Source organism: Strigops habroptila, chromosome 5, assembly GCF_004027225.2.
Source record: "Strigops habroptila isolate Jane chromosome 5, bStrHab1.2.pri, whole genome shotgun sequence".
Lineage (NCBI taxonomy): Eukaryota > Metazoa > Chordata > Aves > Psittaciformes > Psittacidae > Strigops > Strigops habroptila.
In genome coordinates this window covers 40,027,813-40,049,661 of record NC_044281.2, presented here as the reverse complement: position 1 = coordinate 40,049,661, position 21,849 = coordinate 40,027,813, and the positions used below count along the sequence as shown (strand labels likewise).

The 21,849-nt window shown below is 40.4% G+C and overlaps 1 protein-coding gene across 14 annotated transcripts in view; it reads right to left on the bottom strand.

The window, feature by feature from the left end:
* The window catches only part of PCDH15 (protocadherin related 15), an 805,351-nt gene that overhangs the window by 222,373 nt on the left and 561,129 nt on the right, over nucleotides 1-21,849 (bottom strand). For 12 of the 14 annotated variants that reach the window (XM_030486584.1, XM_030486585.2, XM_032919940.1 and 9 more), the window contains 2 exons: nucleotides 20,188-20,296; nucleotides 11,721-11,833 (listed from right to left, as the gene is read on the bottom strand). In XM_030486584.1, coding sequence (XP_030342444.1) covers nucleotides 11,721-11,833; nucleotides 20,188-20,296 — 222 coding nt within the window. Of the gene's footprint in view, nucleotides 1-11,720; nucleotides 11,834-20,187; nucleotides 20,297-21,849 lie in introns of those variants that run through there. The other 2 variants (XM_030486598.1, XM_030486596.1) reach the window with 2 other exon arrangements.

The following is a 21,849-nucleotide window of genomic DNA, read 5'->3' as shown; positions in this document are numbered from 1 at the left end:
CTTCAAGGGCCAGGCAGACTTAGGTACAGCAGTCCTTTGCATCTGACCTTATTTCCTACTTGCAAATAATCTCCTCTTACAACAGCAGAAGAAAGTAAAGCAGAACACTTCTGGTAAGAGAGAGGGAAGTGTTTTTAAAGAATAATGAAAAAAGTGCTGAAATTCTAACCAACTCTCAGTGTACATTCCTTTAATGCATTTTTAGTAGATTTGTAAAATTTCTCTTTTTCTAATTCAACCTACCTACTTGTGGAACTTGTTATTAAAACTCTGTTTAATCAGTTTTACAGACTAGTGCTATCACTTTACATTGAAACTGCTCCGACCAATACAAAAGATAAAATGCAACCTCCATAGAGAAATGTATCTATTTTCTGATCCTTATAGTACACAGTTACATGTTTTAAAAAAAAAATAAAAAATCTACTATTCATAAGAGCAGAACAATACATGCTTTTTCTCTCTTCACAAACATTTAGCTGAAAGCTGGGAGAACAAGTTGTTCATTTCCTTACAAGGCCTCTTCCGGAATTGTAAGCCACTGGAAAATATAATTGTTGTTCTTGCTTTGGCCTTTACACATAACGATGAGTCCAACAAGGCAAATCAAGAACTAAAGAAGAAATTAGTAAGATGCTAGTTACAAATATTCACTTTCAAATAACATTCTTTTTAAGAAACCTTTTTCTCTAACAGCCATTTCTTTTTTGTTTGATACAAAGAATGTCATATCAAATATGAGAAATTGATTTGTTTTCATATGTTATATAAATGTATTCCCAGAAGCAGTGCTTGTCTAGGAGCAGTTCTTGTACTTCTGAAGCATATCCTTCATAATTTACCAAAAATATAATATCTGTAATATTGTCGATTTTTGCCTTTTTTTTGGTTTTTTTTTAAGAGATGAAGTTATGCGTAATGTAAGTTGTTCCAGATATTCAATGCTGTTAGTGAAAATAGTTTTTCCTCATATCGGCCTGTTAAACACTTGCCTGGCCTTGCTCGCCACAGGCTGAGCATCTCTGCTTCCTAAGACATATTCCGGAACACAGGAATAGACAATTTACATTTGTTTCAGAAAGAAAGCCACTGGTCTCGCAAATAAGATGCAAGAAAACCAAACAGTTTGCAGTTTAAGACACTTGTTGCTGCTTCTCCACAAGACCTCAGAGTTGATCTCCCCAGAGGATTTTAATAGGCTAATTAGAAATAAAAAGAAAAAACAAAACACTCAAACTAAAAAACTATTAAAAAAAACAAAACACCAAACAAAAAAATGAAAACAAACCCACAACAAATGCTCCTAACAACCCTGGTGCTTATGGCTCAAGTATTCAGCAGAGCAGCCAGATACAGCACACCTTTAACCTGCCATACTGAAGGTATATTTTCTCTTTCCAGCTTTGATCGTTTTCCCTTGCTGGTAAGTTACACTTTTTGGTCCAGTTCCCTTTACATAGGTACTGTGTGAGAACCATAAATGTCAAATTCAGTCACCACAATTGCTTCCAGTCTTGCACCCATCTCCTTTCCAAAAATACCAAAATCCTCCGTGCTTCCCCTGTCATTGATTAAACCCCAGCATTTCAAAAGATACAGTAAAAGAAGTAAGAAAAAGCCTCTGGCAAACACGTTTGATAGTTCATTGAAGGTGAATGTGTACTGCAGAACTGCAGGCAGGTCAGTTCAGATTTCTTGTTTAACGCAAGACCAAGGAAAGAGCCTGGGAAGTTTAGACACTCAAACTTCAACTTGACTTCAAGCTGTGAAGAAGATGTAGACATTATATAGTATTTAAACCAATGCAATTAAAAAAAGAACAGTCAGAACAGATACAAAGAAGGAAGGTGAGGTCTGACAAAGTTGTTTCTTTAAAGTATGTAATGGAACTGGGAGATAAAGGTGAAACTAGTGACATAATTTATCTAGATTTAGGACTGTATATCACAGACTGGATTAACTTACAAGGTCAGAAAGTACAGTTTAGAAAGGAACTATTGAAATGGATTAAAAATTGGCTTAAGAACAAGTAGCACAGAGTATCTTTAGAACACAGAAGTTTGACTTTACTGTCACTGAAGCTTGTGATGTGGCAGTGAAATGAAATTGATACATACTGTGTCTAGACACTATGCTTAAAAAAAACCCCAACCCCAAACATACATTTTTTCTTCATGTATCAAGGTTAAGTGCCTTCAGTTTTAGCAAGGCTTACAATGTTGTACTGCAGTGAACAGTAATACTTAAGCTACTAAAATACTAAAAGCTGCCCACCTTTCCAAATAATGAAGGTTGTCTTCCCTTCAGCTAAAAAAATACCAACTCTGAAGTCATTATGCCAAATTTTAAGTGATGAATGATTAAGTTTCAAATGAAAAAAATGTCTGTTTATTGAAGAGAGGAAATACAGCTATTTCTGTCAATAAAAGACATTACAGAACTTATCATTTATGGATTTTAATGTTTTCATTGCTCTGTGAGTAGCGACACACGATTTATGGTCAATCTTAACTCACAATCACCAGTCTTTCTAATGTGTATCTGTGACAATGCTCTAAAAGCCAGGAAACCATTCACCATGATGAGATGCTCTAAACACAGGAAAAACATGCTGTTTTTCAATATATATGTGATAACATTGGAGAAAGACTGATATGAAGAAACAATTTATTGATATTTAGGAAAGGGTTTGGTTTTCCTACACCATTTTTTTTCCTCCTCTCCTTATTCACCAACAAAAAAACTGTCTCTGAACACAGGTTTTGAATTCTACATGAACTCCCATCACTGCATTACACACAAGATTGAAAAAAAGACTATCTCAAAGAGAACAGAAATTTCCAGGCTATTTGGACTAGGCACACTTCTATGGCAGTGATAAGCCAAGAGAAGTAATTGAATACTGAGTTCACATAAGGGATGAATATTTGAAAAGCCATTTTAAAAAACAGTTATTTTACTTAATACCTACAGGAGATGCACAGCAGTTCAACCAAACTAATGATTTTGAAGATTTCATCATTGTCAGGAAGTGTATTGAGCAACTATTTAATGAAAATACATTTCTTCCTTTCTTTTTCTAATCTGTCATGAGTACAAAACCACTCATTTTTTCAGTTCATGTTCTATTTTGAGGCAGAGGAATCACCCTGTTTCCCATTATAGCTGATACATCTCTACTGTTCTGGAAGAATATCAGAGGAGACAATCTTCAGTTGCATTTCAAAAGAGTGAGACAAAACCAAAGCAGTTCCAGAACAAGGGCAAAATATTTTTGGAAAACCATACTTGTCATGGGATCTGTATTTTATTTTCCACTTTTTTTCCTCTCAAATTTCTCTGAGCACACATCAATATTTAGGAAGATGAGCTTTTTAACATATAGGTTACTTTCTAGAGACCTATTCAGTAGCAATCACTGTGAAGTTTTCTCTGAGTTCTCAGCTGCAGCCCAGATGTACTTCAAACTAATCAGTCTTTATCATGTTGATAAAACTAAATAAATGGGGCATAACACCTTGTGCTGAAATCCCTATTTGCACCATTTTAAAATTTTGAAGAGCAAAGAATAAGCTTTCATTCCTAAATGAAAGAAAATACATTCTTTAAGAAATACTGGATGAGAGGGAAATTAGAGCTACCCTGAACAAAGATAACAAACGCTAACAAGCCTTTGGAACCGAGAGATCAAAACAGGATGAGAAGAGTTGGAGGGTGACATCATTACAAAATCCCACCAAACATTACAAATATAAACTTTCTGAAGTGGTGAAAAAGTCAGATATTTCAGGACATTTGAAGTCTCAAAAAATATTGACTTTGGACCATTTCTGTCATAGCAGTCCAGGAATTTCCAGTCTCACGAGCCTCAGTTGATGCACATCATCTTTTTGCCTGCTAGCATCGTGGGTTTTATGAAACTCATAGTTAAAAAAAAATCATAAGAATAATGTTACTAGATCAGACCAAGAACCTACCCAGTGCAAAATCATGCTTGCAGCTACAGTCAAAGACAGAAGTCTAGGGAAGAATATAAGCAGCTCAGATTTCTCTGGATTTCTCTTGAAAGCAACAGATTTTTCTTCCACAAGCCAGCCTTGCCTCCCCTTGAGCCCATGTCAACTTTCAGCCCCACATCGCTGCCTGTCAAAGCAGACAAACTATATTTGATGAACAACCTTATTTTGTCTGTTTTAAGCTTGGCACCTGCTTGCTTCATTACATCACAGGAGACAGTGAACTATTGGTTCCTCTTCATTCTCTGAATCGTGACACTATATTTTACGGGTTTCTATCATACCTTCTTCCTTCCTCACCTGATATGAACCTGTTTCAGTTCTGCTCTGCCCTTTTTGTGACAGAGACAAGAGCTGTGCACTGTGGTCAAGACATAGATACAGCCTGGATCTGTACAGTACCATGGTGATTTATTTTTTCCTCTGCTGTTCTCTATTTTTCCTAAAGATTTCCAACATTCAATTTGCCCTTCTTTGTTTCTGGTTTTGGTCTGGTTTGTTCTTCATTTGATTTTTTTTGACAGCCACAGATCATTGAGCCAACCTTCACAGTCAGTTTTCGGTTGCAATGCCAAGATCTCATTCCTAAGTCAAGCCAGAACCCATCACCTTATGTATAAGGCTAGGATGACCTTTTCTGACTTGCTTCACTTATTTTTAAGTTATGCGTAATTTTATCAGCCATTTTATCACCAATTCATTTGGTCTTGCAAGGTACTTCTGCAATTTTACAGTCAGTTCTCATCTTTATACTAGGAGTGGGGCAACAGCATCTATGCTGCTATTATTACCAGCTAATCAACCCGGCAACGGTATGACAACCAAAAACCAAGTGAGGAAGTGGTGGACCCAGGCTGGCCACGAAAGCCTACAGGATTATATGAGCAGGAGGGACTCCATACTCATCAAAACAGGGCTTCTCCAAGTCCAAAAATGGTCCATCTTGACAAACAGGAAATCAAAGAAAGCTGGCAGCAGGCCTGCGTGAATAGGCTAGGAGCTCCTGAGACAACTCAAACATAAATTAAAGAAGCTTGCAAGAACTGGAACCAGGTACCTGCAATCAGGTACAGGTGACGCAGGAGGCCTAGAGAAACAGTGTCTGAGCATGCAGATTAGGGTTAACGTGCGGGTTTAGAAAAGCCAAAGCCCACCTGGAACTGAATGGCAACAAGAAAGGCTTCTACAGGTTCAGCAGCAGCAAAAAGAACACTAGGTAAAATGTAAGCCTGTTGCCGAGTAGAACAGGGTGACAGGGGACATGGAAAAGGCTGCCATACTCAATGTCATCATCTTCTGAGCCTATACAGGTAACACCTGCCTTCAGTAATCTCCATCCCTGAGACCCATGGAAAAGTCTGGAGCAAGGAAGACAGAGGAGGATCAGGTTAGGGATATATTTAAACATATCAGACATACATGAACCCAGCGAACCTTGTAGGATGCACTCACAGATGCTAAGACAGCTGGCTGATGTCACTCCAAGACCCCTCTCTACTACATTTGAAAGGTTCATGGCAACTGAGAGGTTCCTGAGTTCTAGAAGAAACCAAATATCACTTCTATCTTCAAGAAAGGCAAGTAGGAAGATCCAGGGAACTACAGACCAGTCAACCTCACCTCAATGCTAGGGAAAGTCCTGGTGGAGCAAATAATTCTGACAACCATTTCCAATCATATGAAAGACAAGGAGGAGGCTGGGAGTCATCAGTGTGAGTTTATGCAGGGCAATTCATGCTTGACCACCCTGACAGACCTCTACAATGAGATGAATGACTTGGTGGATATGGGGAGAGCAGTGGATATTATTTATCTTGACATGAATAATGTTTTTGTTCTGAGTCTGTTCCCATATGATCTCATACATTTTCTGCCTTCAGAGTGCACATTTGTCCTCAGTTTGATCCTGAGACTGTTGCTGAAGCTATGCCTTCTTTTCCTGTAACACAGTAAGCTTTCAACAGCCTTGAGAGCAATGGACAGGAGAGATCAATGAAGCTCCCAACAGGAACAGAGAAACCAATTAACCTCCAGTGCAAGTAGTAGGAGAGCATCACTTCCTTTAATTTCTGCTGAGATCCATATCAGAGAAAATAATGAATATCGCAAAGGGCTTAGGGCTTAACTATAGAGGAACAGCCAATGCATGTACTGTGAGCATCTCTCTGATTGAAAGCACATCCATGAGAAAGGAAAAGTGGTCTTCCCAGCACCCACAGTTACTTGAGACGGGCAGGAGAGCAGGCATGCAAACTCGTGCCATGCCAGTATCACAACAGTGCTAATGTAATCAAATGTGTGCACGTGAGGATAGTAGAATCATAGAATCATAGAATAGAATCATAGAATTGTAAGGGTTGGAAAGGACCGTAAGATAATCTAGTTCCAACCCCCCTGCCATGGGCAGGGACACCTTGCCCTAAACCACGTGGCTCAAGGCTCTGTCCAACCTGGCCTTGAACACCGCCAGGGATGGAGCATCCACAACCTCCCTGGGCAACCCATTCCAGTGCTTCACCACCCTCACTGTAAAGAACTTCTTCCTTATATCTAATCTAAACTTCCTCTGTTTAAGTTTGAACCCATTACCCCTTGTCCTACCACTACAGTCCCTAAGGAAGAGTCTCTCCCCAGCATCCTTGTAGACCCCCTTCAGATACTGGAAGGCTGCTATGAGGTCACCACGCAGCCTTCTCTTCTCCAGGCTGAACAGCCCCAACTCTCTCAGCCTGTCTTCATATGGGAGGTGCTCCAGCCCTCTTATCATCCTCGTGGCCCTCCTCTGGACTCGCTCCAACAGCTCCATGTCCTTTTTATGTTGAGGACACCAGAACTGTACACAGTACTCCAAGTGGGGTCTCACAAGAGCAGAGTAGAGGGGCAGGATCACCTCCTTCGACCTGCTGGTCACGCTTCTTTTGATGCAGCCCAGGATATGGTTGGCTTTCTGGGCTGCAAGCCAAGCGCACACTGCCGGCTCATGTTAAGCTTCTCGTCAACCAACACCCCCAAGTCCTTTTCTGCAGGGCTGCTCTGAATCTCTTCTCTGCCCAGCCTGTAGCAGTGCCTGGGGTTGCCCCGACCCAGGTGTAGGACCTTGCACTTGCCTTGGTTAAACTTCATAAGGTTGGCATCGGCCCACCTCACAAGACTGTCAAGGTCCCTCTGGATGGCATCCCTTCCCTCCAGCGTATCAACCAAACCACACAGCTTGGTGTCGTCAGCAAACTTGCTGAGGGTGCACTCAATCCCACTGTCCATGTCGCTGACAAAGATGTTGAACAGGACCGGTCCCAACACCGATCCCTGAGGGACACCACTCGTTACAGGTTTCCAACTGGACATCGAGCCATTTACCACAACTCTTTGCGTGCGGCCATCGAGCCAGTTTTTTATCCACCGAGTGGTCCATCTATCAAATTGGTGTCTCTCCAATTTAGAGACAAGGATGTCATGTGGGACAGTGTCGAATGCTTTGCACAAGTCCAGGTAGATGACATCAACTGCTCTGCCGCTGTCCATCACTTCCGTGGCTCCATCATAGAAGGCCACCAAATTGGTCAGGCAGGATTTCCCCTTAGTGAAGCCATGTTGGCTGTCACCAACCACCTCGTTGTTTTTCATGTGCCTTAGCATGCTTTCCAGGAGAAACTGTTCCAAGATTTTGCCAGGCACAGAGGTGAGGCTGACTGGTCTGTAGTTCCCCGGGTCTTCCACCTTCCCCTTCTTGAAAATGGGGGTTATATTACCCTTCTTCCAGTCATCGGGAACTTCACCTGACTGCCAGGATTTTTCGAATATGATGGACAGTGGCTTAGCAACTTCATTCGCCAGCTCCTTCAGGACCCGTGGATGGATTTCATCAGGTCCCATGGACTTGTGCACGTTCAGGTTCTTAAGATGGTCTCGAACCTGATCCTCTCCTACAGTGGGCCTAAGGTCTTCGTTCTCACAGTCCCTGCATTTGCTTTCCAAGACTTGGGTTGTGTGGTCAGAGCATTTGCTGGTGAATCCCACTATAGAATTGTTTCTATGGTATTGTGTGTCATGAGGTTAATGCCAGTCTGACTGAAACACCACCTGGGGATAATAGATTTCTGAGATAGGTACATAAGATACAGAAAACACTCTGTAAGGATATTCTTCAAAATATGAAAGCTGTGGCATGGTGTTGAAGTACACTTCTGTTACCAACACTATTGGGAAAGCACCAGAAAAACCAAGCAACTGTTACAAACCAATTCTTTTTGTAAGAGTCTATTCCCTAGGAGCCGTAAAAATCTCAGATCCAAGGAAAAGTCTTATTTGACAAGTCAGGCTACATATGTTATTTGAACTTGGGAAACTTACTCTCCCAACCTCCCCACCCTCCCCCCCCCCCTTTTTTCTTTTTTAATCTAATTGGAGTGTTTACTGAAATGTACATGAATCCTTCCCAAATTCCCAATGGCACAAAGGCAATCTAATGCAACAGACAGTGGTTTAAGAATTAGCCACAGAGGATGTATGAAAATCTACTCTAAAATGACATTAAAAATTTACTTTCTTCAGTATGAAGGGTCCACATGAGATTAACAAAACATTCTTCTATTTTTCCACTTCACGTCATAATATTTCAAGTATTTTTAGGCGTTAATATAAGTATCCCTATGCAATCAAAAATGGAAAATCAATTCTTGCAAGAGAAATAAAATTCCTCTTCTAATTTTGAATCTGACATACATGCATTTTCTTACACTGGAGAAAATCTGAGGTATTGATTGTTCTAGGTACATAACACAGACTAGACAGATACAACCATAAAGTGAAAAGGCTATGCCTGTACTTCATCAGCCTCTAAATACTTCCCATCTTTTTTTCTACTGCAAGTCCTACAGGTTTTATAGCAAAATGAATGAACAAAATTCTTGATTCTTCCTTACTGGATACCAACCCACTGCAATAGTGATGTGTTGATGAACCAGAGTTGACTTCTCGCATATTATCAACCAGTTACACAACAGTTGCTAAGACAACACTTTCCCTACCTCCTTTACACTGTATTACAATTCATATATTCAGTAGGAACACCTTGGGTCTTAACAGAGTTGACAACATTTCTGTAATCATAGTAAATTTCATGGCTATTGGTTTATTTAGAGGAGGACCACTGTTTGCTTTACAAGACACTGAAAGAATCTAAGTATGTTTTTAAGTATTTTATAAAGCAAAAACTCTTTATGACTTGCTAGTGACAATTTCTCCCCCAAATCTTCACATACATATGCTTTGGGCCAGAATGACAGCCCTTGTGGTAGTGTAGCTCCTCCTTCTCAGCCTACTCCAAATGCCACGCAAGTGGCTATGAACTAAATTACTGCTCAGCATGAGTAATTTTATCAGTCTGGTCTCTTACACATGTGGTAAATTCCTCTGTAGTGTAGCATTTCTATTCATTAATATTTTGTTGACTGTGTGAGCACATCTAATCTAGCCTTCAGTAGTCCATCCATTTGCAAATTGATTTTAATAGAACTGTCAGGTTAGATTTTGTCTGATTGATAAATAGCCAATGTCTGAATAGGAAAGGAACAAAGTGCATCAATTTGGCTATTTGTCCCGTTTGATATACGTACTTCAGAAAAACCAAAACAAAGTAACAACAAAAATCCTCACTGACAATTTTTAAAGCTAGTAACAAGAACGTAGTCTCATGTCTACAGTGCGATGGTTATGTTTTTTTTTCCAAGAATGGTGATCAAAGCTTCTGCCATTTGCTTCAAGCAGCTATATCCCCTTCCACAAGCAAAGAGGTATCAGAGGTGAAGTTAACTCTACTGAGGACTAAACAGATTACATACCTTCCTGTTACAAATCGTTATCCTCCAGAAGAAAGATAGCTACCATAGTGAAAATGCTAAGGAAATGTAGTTTTAATAGGCTTATTATTTTATTGAGTATATTAGCAGATGTTTCAGCAAAGCTGCCAATCAAAGATACAATTATTTTTTAGCCTTCAAGATTGCTGAAAGTGTGCTCCCTCTCACTGCAGCTTTGGTTTGATTTCTCTAGCAACTACCTTCTGTAAAGTAGGCCCACCTACTTCAGCAGAGATTGTTCTCTTACCAAATTGTCTGCTTTCCAAAGAGACATGCAAGAACCTTATGGATGTCAAACTTCAAACGACTTTTATTTATTTAGAAATAAAACTTACTCCAAAAGCAGCAATTGATTTCAAAAAAGGAATAAGTACTATGGGGTGTGTTTTTGCATCTCAGAAACAATCTTTTATAATAAAAGCAACAGTAAGTAAAGGAAAAGAACACGTACGATTTGTGTTCACAGCCTTACATATTTTAGGTCTCATATAGACTATATTTTTAGTTACAGTATTACTAACACTGGAAAGTCTAAATCCACTTGCTTACTGTGACAGCTTTGCAGTTGCCACATGGAAATTTCAACAGGAACAAAAAAAAAAAAATCCCCATGTTATTTTGTAAAAATCCCTGTTGCTTTGCAGGGAATGGAAATGACAGGAGCTTCCCCAGGATGGCCAACAAGTTTGCCTCTTTATCATCAAATATCTTCTGGAGGTAGCAGAGAGGCTGAAAACCAGCATGTCTTACTTAGTTTAGCTTTTCCCATTTTGATATTCAACATTTATCAGCCATGCAGTTTTATACCACAGATAAGTGCACCCATTTCCTGTCCATCTTACTCCATGCATTCTAATATTTATGTATTGACTTAATCATCTTCTCTATTTCACTGTTCTCCATGTTATTTTGGCGGGGGGGGGGGAAAAATCACTTGATATCAGAGGGAGTATTTTAAAGATTAAATTTAGTGAGTCCTGCAAAAATAGCATATTTTTTGTCTAAAGAGAAACATCACACATTGGAGTCCTCCAGATACAATAGAATCAGATTCAACTTCAACACAGTGAGAAATACAAACTGGAGAATGTGCAACACAAGAATCTGAAGACCTGGTTCAGTACAAGCCTCAGACATACCAGTTCAAAAGCTCCCTGAACAAGACAGCAGTAAAACTTTTATTATTCTACCAGGTGGCATATTATCATTCTTACGGACTGATAATTTTCCTTTTTACACTCTTGACTGAACATATAACACAGCAATATGAACCTAATAATGCCTATAAACAGTTCCATTAACAACAGAGCTTGCTATTTAAGCACACAGAATGTGGTACCCGTGTAACTGATTTTTTTTAATTGATGTGTTGTGCTGCTAAATATATGTATATATATTTATGTGCTGCTAATATAAGTATATGGCTGCTAAATTTTGATGATGACAACAATGAAATCAGACAAAGCACTACAGGGTTTAACCTCTAACTTCTTAGCATATTTATTCAGATGCTAATCAACCTAAGTTTCTTTATGTGTCCTAGTGACAGCACAACTCTGCTTACCAATATAGTAAAACCTGAAATATAGAACAAATGCATTCTTGGGACAACTGAGTTCATAAAAAGCAAACTTAGTTTTTTCGTGCAATTAACAACATAACATGAAATGTTAAAGAACTCTACCATGATTCATGCCCTTTCAAAAATACTTCACACCCTTCTTCCCTGTGATTGTGCTAAATGAGGACCGACAGGCAAAATTCAGGAAAAACAAATAAGTCCACCCTATGTTTTCACTAGAGCTTTTTGTTACTAAGCAGGAAATATAATTTCAGCCAACATTACCTTAATAACCAAGTCAAACTTCTGGTGTAAATCCCTGTTTATTGGCTTTAGGAGTGTCAGTACAGCTGTTGTGAGATTCATATGGAAATACTGTGGATAATCTTCAGGAGTACCTGTAAAAAAAGACATTGAGGTTTGAACAAATGTCTCTGAAAATTTAGTTAACCAATATATTTATTTTATTTATTAGCCAAAGGAACAAAACCAAATCATGTTATCATAAGGATAAAATAGGGTTGTGTGCGCATGGATCTTAAGGATACTACTAACATTATGCATTTAATATTATCATTATTTCATTACACTCCCTAACCATGAAGATGCTCCCCAACTGAGAATCCCTGAGTACTTGACAACAAGAGCCCAAACACACCTGCAGCTGGTGGAAATTCTGCTTCTCAGCTTCCTGAGGTGATAGATATCTCTGCTTAGGAGATACCTAATCAGATAAGAGGACATATGGAGAAATGAGCTTTCACTGCAATTCATCTTCCACTCCTATCCACCATGTTCCTGAAACCCAACTTGCTAAACACATACCACTGAGATTCTATCTCTTCAGCTTTGAAGTATGTTTCCCCTGAGGTATCGCTGGACATATGCTGACATCATTCACAAAGCAAAGAACATTATGAACCGTTTTTTGAATGCACACATTTAAACAAAGAAAATATACAATGAGGTGATGTGACAAAAACGTTACCACTAAGTTCAAGACAGCCATTTTATTGCTCACAAATGATGCCCTGACATTGTCATTTTAAAATGCACATTTTAAATACCTTAGATCTTCTAGCCCTCAGTTGCATGCATGGACAAGCTCTTTAGACACATTATTAATAACATATACATAAGTAATAACAACAGATACATTGTTTTAGAAACCCTCCTAAGAAAAGAAGCTTCTCATCTGGGAGGAAGCACCAGATGAAACCTCATCTGACAGTTTCCATTTATTGTCAACAAAAAATTGTGTCTTCATAGAATCATAGAATCATAGAATCATAGAATCGTAAGGGTTGGAAAGGACCTTAAGATCATCTAGTTCCAACCCCCCTGCCATGGGCAGGGACACCTTGCCCTAAACCATGTGGCTCAAGGCTCTGTCCAACCTGGCCTTGAACACCGCCAGGGATGGAGCATCCACAACCTCCCTGGGCAACCCAACCTCCCTGGGCAACCCATTCCAGTGCTTCACCACCCTCACTGTAAAGAACTTCTTCCTTATATCTAATCTAAACTTCCTCTGTTTAAGTTTGAACCCATTACCCCTTGTCCTACCACTACAGTCCCTAAGGAAGAGTCCCTCCCCAGCATCCTTGTAGACCCCCTTCAGATACTGGAAGGCTGCTATGAGGTCACCACGCAGCCTTCTCTTCTCCAGGCTGAACAGCCCCAACTTTCTCAGCCTGTCTTCATATGGGAGGTGCTCCAGCCCTCTTATCATCCTCGTGGCCCTCCTCTGGACTTGCTCCAACAGCTCCATGTCCTTTTTATGTTGAGGACACCAGAACTGTACACAGTACTCCAAGTGGGGTCTCACAAGAGCAGAGTAGAGGGGCAGGATCACCTCCTTCGACCTGCTGGTCACGCTTCTTTTGATGCAGCCCAGGATACGGTTGGCTTTCTGGGCTGCAAGCGCACACTGCCGGCTCATGTTAAGCTTCTCGTCAACCAACACCCCCAAGTCCTTTTCTGCAGGGCTGCTCTGAATCTCTTCTCTGCCCAGCCTGTAGCAGTGCCTGGGGTTGCCCCGACCCAGATGTAGGACCTTGCACTTGCCTTGGTTAAACTTCATAAGGTTGGCATCGGCCCACCTCACAAGACTGTCAAGGTCCCTCTGGATGGCATCCCTTCCCTTCAGCGTATCAACCGAACCACACAGCTTGGTGTCATCGGCAAACTTGCTGAGGGCGCACTCAATCCCACTGTCCATGTCACCGACAAAGATGTTGAACAGGACCGGTCCCAACACCGATCCCTGAGGGACACCACTCGTTACAGGTTTCCAACTGGACATCGAGCCATTTACCACAACTCTTTGCGTGCGGCCATCGAGCCAGTTTTTTATCCACCGAGTGGTCCATCTATCAAATTGATGTCTCTCCAATTTAGAGACAAGGATGTCATGTGGGACAGTGTCGAATGCTTTGCACAAGTCCAGGTAGATGACATCAACTGCTCTGCCGCTGTCCATCACTTCCGTGGCTCCATCATAGAAGGCCACCAAATTGGTCAGGCAGGATTTCCCCTTAGTGAAGCCATGTTGGCTGTCACCAACCACCTCGTTGTTTTTCATGTGCCTTAGCATGCTTTCCAGGAGAAACTGTTCCAAGATTTTGCCAGGCACAGAGGTGAGGCTGACTGGTCTGTAGTTCCCCGGGTCTTCCACCTTCCCCTTCTTGGAAAATGGGGGTTATATTACCCTTCTTCCAGTCATCGGGAACTTCACCTGACTGCCAGGATTTTTCGAATATGATGGACAGTGGCTTAGCAACTTCATTCGCCAGCTCCTTCAGGACCCGTGGATGGATTTCATCAGGTCCCATGGACTTGTGCACGTTCAGGTTCTTAAGATGGTCTCGAACCTGATCCTCTCCTACAGTGGGCCTAAGGTCTTCGTTCTCACAGTCCCTGCATTTGCTTTCCAAGACTTGGGTTGTGTGGTCAGAGCATTTGCTGGTGAAGACTGAGGCAAAGAAGTCATTAAGAACCTCAGCCTTCCCCAAATCCATGGTAGCCAGTTCTCCTGATAGCTTCTGGAGAGGGCCTACATTGTCCCTAGCCTGTCTTTTATTTGCTACGTATCTATAGAATCCTTTCCTGTTATCTTTTACATCCCTTGCAGCCTTCATGGCTGCAAATTTCCAGGATACTCTTCAACCCAGTTAAAAAAGAAGCAGTCAGAGCCTGAACAGACTTGTGAAATCATGGAGATTCAGCAAGGGCTATTGCAGAGGATGAAGACAGTCATGACCTATGCCTGGACTCTAGGCTGGCCCACCAGGCAGCTGCAGCCCAAAAACATTCCCATGGTACCGTGTTCAAGCCAAAAGACTGTAGCAGCACAGCCTGACACAGGAGGAGGTAAGAAATATGCTGCAGCCATTTTGAGACTCAGCATTCTCAAAGAAAGTATACAAAAAAACGTACCAATGGTGGAACATTAATTGCCAGGGCAGGATGAAGCATTAAGCATATGGGACACTGTTCAGCAACAGTCTCTTGCCAATGAGGGAACAGAGGCTATACCTTCTTTTTTCTTTTTTTTTTTTTTTTTAATACAGAGGGATATTCTCTCATTTGCAAGGCAGAAAACTGTATCTACCTTCTCCAGTCTTTGTGTCTAGTTTGTATTGGTTTAACGGTCTGACTTGCCCTGAGCCAGCCTGACTCAGCTGCGGAGGTGTGAGAGCACAAATCTGAAAAGGGCAGGGCCCAGAAAGCCTAAGTGTTTAGAAACAGCATGAACTCCTGCATCTCACAGCTTGTCAGTATTACTAGAAGTATCCAAAGATACCAAAATACTGACTACAAGTCCAAGATTTTGAGCATTTTGTGTCTAGGAATAGTCCTGTCTAGCAGCTGAAAAGTAGAAAGCACTCCTGCATGATGACATAAATGCCCCAGTGAGCCCTCAGACCTCATCAGATATGCTATCTTAGAGCAGCCATGAGAGCAGGACAAATATTGCCATGCCAAATCCTCAATCCAGTCTAATAGGACATAAGATTCAACACGAAGAGACCACTTTTCTGATAAATGATGCTTTTATTTGTTTAGCTTTCAAGTGGAATGATTAGAAACTGCTTTTAGAAAGCCAGTAACTCCCCTACGAGATAGATTACTGTCCAAACTCATGTGCAATAATTTAATTTGCAACTCATCAAATGACAACCATTCAGTAGATACCTATTCTGTGACCATCTCTGTATACATGTATTCCATAGACACAGAGAGTAGTAACGGAAGAACCACTATGGATTATTTTCACCGTTATACCACTAACATAAATGCAGAGTTTCTAGCTCCAAGACCAGTTTCCCCCTGCCCCGCCTTTTAATTTCTACTCTTAATTAACTAATGTAATTTTTTATAAGCACTGGGCATCCAACAGGAGCTCCAAGCTTTTGGCAGATAACAGATTGCTGTAGTCTTAGGAGGCTGCACATCACAAGGGCTGATACTGAAGCTAAGAAAAATCAAGAGATTGAGGACTAGATGCAAAACCACAAAGAAAGTAGAAAATACAAGGTTCCCTGAAGAAGAACAAATATATAGGGGAGGCTAGAGGTGGCTGTAAGAGGTACAAAGTCATCTACAGCAGGGAAGATGAAGCTAATATTGCATAAGGATGCCAAGAAAGAATCCAAGGGTAAAACAAGCAAACAAAAATCCAAAACCAAGCAGGTAAAGGAAAAGACGGCAAGGAGAACCATCAGTCAGTAAAAATTAGAGTATAATAGGGCTGGATTGCCTGAATCCTAGCTGATGATGCCTGCTCAGCTGCTGCCTCCCACAGGAAGGGTCCAAAATCCGGTATATCTTAAAGTCTGAGAGTAAAAATTTTCCAGGAACACAGATATCTGCTTCCACATAGACAAAAATATTTGTATTTTGACAGAGCAGAGCCACCCTCAGTCCATGCCATGGCCTGTTGCTTGATCTACTTCCAGAAAGGAGGAATTTCCTACTGCACCTGTAACTGTGCGTCTTCAAAATGTGTCACCTGCATATTGTGACAAGCATTACTCGGTTTCTCATGAGTCCAACCTGTAAGAAAATGTAACCCAGGAAAAGCAGAGAGATTTAAAGCTGTCTAGTAGCTGGGACAGGTGACCTCAACTGACCAAAGGAATACTCCATGCCATATGGTGTCATGCTCAGCTTATAAATTTGGGGTAAGAAGGAAGGAAGGGAGGATGTTTGGAGAGGTGGTGTTTGTCTTCCTAAGTAACCATTACACATGATGGAGCCCTGCTTTCCTGGACATTGCTAAACACCTGCAATGCGAAGTGGTGAATGAATGCCTTGTTTTGCTTTGCTTGTGTTCAAGGCTTTTTGCTTTACTTATCAAACTGTCTTTACCTCATGATTTTTCTCACTTTTATTCTTGCGATTCTTTCCCCCATCCCACTGGGAGAGAGTGAACGAGTGGCTGTGTGGTGCTCAGTTTCTGGCTAGGGCTAAACCGCAACATGATCTTAGTGGTGTATTTCCACAAGGTGAAGAGCGCTCTTAGGTTTGTTTTTCTTGAAGACAGAGGAGGGGTTTTGTGGGGCATGTTGCCTGTCAGGCAAATGCATCAGTGAGCTCACAGGACTGGAGAGAATCCCCCAGAAAAATGTAGCTGTGTTTTTTTGGCTCTTCATTTAAATATCAGCCAAATAGACACTTATTTGTCCAAGATTTGCAGCAGAAATCATAAAGACATTTCCAGGGTCAAAACCAGAAGCTGATGATTTAATGGAAAAATTTACTTTTCCCGAGGGCCAGCCCCAGAGAAAAGGAAGCTTTAAAATTACAAGTAAAAACAGCTAAGAGAAAATCTTTAAACGGGGCTGAGCAGCAGTTAGCACTTAGGAAAAAAATGGGGTGAACCTGGAGATGAGAAAGGGTGAGCTGGCTTCTACCCTTTTTCTATTGTGCACATGATACATGCAAAGACAGGGCTTGTTTACACATTTGCGTAAGCCAGACGGTATGTGTGGGTTTATTTCAATGATGCAGAAAAACTGGTGTATGGAAAAAAAATTATTTCCAAACATCATGCTTCCAAATGTAAAGATATCAGACATTTTATAAGAAATTAAATATTATAGCATGGCCCCAGTTCAATCCTCTTCTCTGAAATACTTTACTGTACTTTGTAAGGTAGTTCTTTCATCATGTACTTTAGTCAATGCTTTAAATAGAAGACAACAATCCCAGTAATACAATGCTGTAACTAGTTCTCCATTCTTAGGATGACCCTCAAGAATATTTAAGACCTATTCTTCTATCTTTTTATCAGTATCAGTCCATAACTACTTGAACAAGTAAATTCAGACATCTTGGTATATTCTTTGAGAGGATTGCACTTAGAGGTCAAAATGAGAAAGAAAGCAGAAAATAATGAGCTACTGACACACTTGGGCTATTTCTTCATTTGCCAAATGCCTTATCCTCAAGTTAGTTTTGTGTTCAGCAGTGCTATGCTCATGTGGATGTGTAACGAGACTGCCACAGGCATTTGTCGTTAACCTCACTGAGTGTGTGTTTTCAACTACTTTTCAACGAACTGCAGGGGAACCTGTTGTTGTTGGAACTGGAGAGGTTCACCCATACCCTTCACACGGGGAAGATCATTAGACTCGGCAAAAGCAGCATTGAGGCAATTGCCTGAACACTTGAAAGATTAGTTAGCTTGAAAGTAAGACAGGCAGAGATCTTTATGAGCACTTAAGGGTAAGGTTAGTAAGCCACATCAATTAGAAGTGAGTTATCACTGCAGTGATGATGGGCTTTGTTAAAAGAAATGTGTCTTTAGAGTAGATCCTAAAGACTCTGAAAAAGACATGCAGATTTCATACATAACATCCATCGTGCCCAAAGCATATACCAGGACCTGACTTGTACAAGTGTGCAGAGAGAGGAAGAAAGCAGGGTAAAAGAAGAAACAAATTCTAACTCAGTCAAATCAAATACAATTAAAAATCATTCTCATATGATAAGTAGCTTATTATTTTATGTGCATAGTTCAGACTAAGAAGACATATCCAAAGATATAAAGCACTACATTTAGATTTAAAGGAAGGGAAAAATCCATATAACAAGAAACAGCTGCAAGGCCTACTTCCTGCAAAACTATTTAATATTTTCTGAGGTAAAGGCTAAAATATAAATAGCACTGAATACTGAAAAAGATGAAGACAGACTTAAAATCTAAAAAGAAATCCTTTTGAAGATGATGGGAAAAAACAGAAAAAAAAAAAAAAAGAGAGAGAAAAAAGAGAGAACCTTTCCATTGAGAATTCCCCAAACCAAATTGCTATAATACATCTCTCTGAATTATTTCTTACAGGTCAAAGCAGTCATCCAAACATTGAAAATATCACAGGTTAGTGAAACACAATTTTTAATAAGTTCACTCCTGAAGAACTTTGCAAGTTACGCAAAGAACTTTAAAAAAAAAAAAAAAAATGGACTAAATGTTGCAGTAGGGCATAATCAATAGCAGAACTTATAAAGGAGCCAAGTCAATTTATAAATAAGCCAAGCCAAAGCTTGCTTCATGGCTATCCAAACAAAACTTGATTTCTTTTCTCAGAGGATACTGAAGTCTGCCATGCTGAGGCTGACCTGCCATGGCTTTGTCCCTTGCCATGGTCCTGGGAGTAGGGCCCTGGAAACGCCACAAAACCAGCCCGTTGGCACTGAGAGGATTCAGGCTCCTGCATTTTGCACACAGAACTCAGGGCTTGCACATTCAGTACAATACCTGGTACAGGAGCAATTCATTTGTACCCTCTGAGATGGTTCTTAAAATGACAGACGTAGCAAACCATCAAACCTACTATTTTCTCCCCTCCCTGCCCCCCTTTTGTTTTTTAAATTACAAGCAAAGCTACTCAATCTGCTCATTCAAATCTTTACTCCTACCTGTCCATGGGTGAGAAAGCCATGTAGCTGCAGTTTAACACGGCAAACATTAAAAAGATGAGATTTCATAAAACACACAACTTTCAACTCCCATGCTAGTCACAGGACACAAATTACTATATCAGTCTCTTTGGGAAGAGCAGGGCAGGTGGAGGACTGCAACTGCAAGCCACTGCCTTAGGCCTTTCCATTTTCAGATCATACAAGCTGAGCAATAGGAAACCAATGCCAAAATACAGGGAACAAAATAAAACAAAAAACCATAGCAGAATACAAGACATCCCCCAGCAAAGTGGCTATTCTTTGAACTCTTTCTAGAACTGCATTCCTTTCTGGCCAGAAAACAGCACAGTTAACTAAAAAACCACTACATTACAAGGGAAAGCATGCAAGCTCCCAAGCAGCAAAATCCAAGGTGGCTGCAGTAAGACCCTTTAAGTTGCTCTGTGCCAGAAGACTTTTGCAATGAAACTTGCTCTAATTGCTTTTCTTTAGCATCTTTTATTGTGCCTTTGCACCTGTGAATGAAAAACGCATTACAGCACAGCTATGAGCAGACAAGTCTCTCTCCTTTGCTGTGTGGCTCCATTCACTAAGACAGACAATTTTGAATCTAATATCTGAATAAATAATAATAAATAATGCAACCATCTGAAATAAGCTTCTAAATTGAAATGAAATGTAAAGAGGTAGAACATGATTTCAAATATCCCACCAACCACAATATGAATTTTTATGAGGTTTCTACTCTCCCAGTCAATCTTTTTCTGGCTAGTCATAATAAAGTGGCTGATTGTGACTGATAGCAAGAGTAGCAGACACCAACCTACTAGGATGGAATAGAGGATGCCCGGTCGATCAGAAGGAGGCTGAATATTTCGGTCCTGATCTATGGCTTGTATGGGTGGAGTGACACTGATGGGGTTCACATGTTCCTGAAATGAAAAATCAGATAGATTTGGAACAGAAAAAATACAAAGCCAGTAGCCAGATTTTTAGGTTTAACACAAAAGCATCCCACTGAAAAGGATATTCACTGAAATTGCAGGAGAAAAAATACTCATTTAAAAGAATACTTACAGCACAAGTCCCTTTTGAAATCAAAATTAAGAAGACAATGTATACATTTCTACAGCAATTGCATGCCTTTGAGATAGACCTTACACTATAATAGTATCTTCAAGGAAAGGAAGCTCACAAATGTTCAAGCTAATCTTGACTATATGTCTACACAAAGTCCCGTGAATCAGGCATTTCAGACATCATCATAGCAGTGAAATACAGGAAATGCTTTAAAAAAGGAAAGAAAAACAAACTGAATTTGAGAATCATTAGGAGCTAGAGTGGCTGGGATACATGAACACATACTGCAAAAGAAATTCAAGCTCAGGTACAGACATTTCAAGGATAGGTACATTTGAAAAGTTTGGATGGACACTGCAACAATTCACACCATTATTCAGAAGTGATCTTGCATGCCAAACATGGAAACAGAAAGCCAGAAGAAGCATTTTCAGGCTTTCATCTTGTTCGGTATTTGTATGCCCATTTCTTCACCTACCAACTTAATAGCATTCCTGTACCTAATTAGTAGCACTTAGCCCTCACTGTTCCTTTGAATATTTCCTAAAGGTTTCCTATGCTTTTACAATCTCTACTGGTAACACCAGAGCTGCCACTCCCAACTGCAAAGGAACAGTTTCAGTAACCTTGTTTGCTTAATCAACTAGAAATGTAGATACTCCATGAATATATGTGCAGCAGTCTTTTCCATCCCCTTCTTGGAACTCTTACTTGTGTGGCAAAAATGTCTAATAACCTCTATGAAAAACCAGATGCCTGTTTTTTTCCCATGTATGACTAATCCTGTCAGCCTTTGCTTTGGAAAGCTCTAGCTTTCCATGTTCTGCGAGAGAGAACTTGAAATTTAGCGTAGGAATAGGAATGAGACAAGTGCACACTTGGCCAAGTTTTGGCATAGCCTTTAGAAATCCTCCTGCTGAGATTTGGAAGAAAGCTGCAAGAGCTTTAGTGATGCCTGTCAATAAACCTAGAGGGAGAAGAGCTGAGCCAGAATGAGGAGACCAAGACAGGAACAGATGCAAGGCAGTTTGCAAGAGGCAACAGATAGTAACCCCTCCTGTAATTTTGGATATGTAGGCATATGGCCGTCAGCAATAACACAAGCTATTCTGCCCGCAGTTTGCCCACCCAGAAGTCATTTCTGAGGTTCGCCAAGGCTTCTTCAGTCTCATGAGCCAGGGCCTGCTACCTCCTCACTTTACCTCTCTGCTGATGGCTTTTTCAACACTTCCCAATGAGCAGGCAAGTTCTTCCATCAAACGCCTGTTTCCGCTTTTGACTCTTTAAAAAATTAAACTCTTAAAAGTGTAATGAGGAAGATGATCTCAAAATAGGCATAAAGAAAGGGAGAAGAAGATATATTTGACATATGTTTGAATTTTTAAAATGCTTCAGGACTGCATAA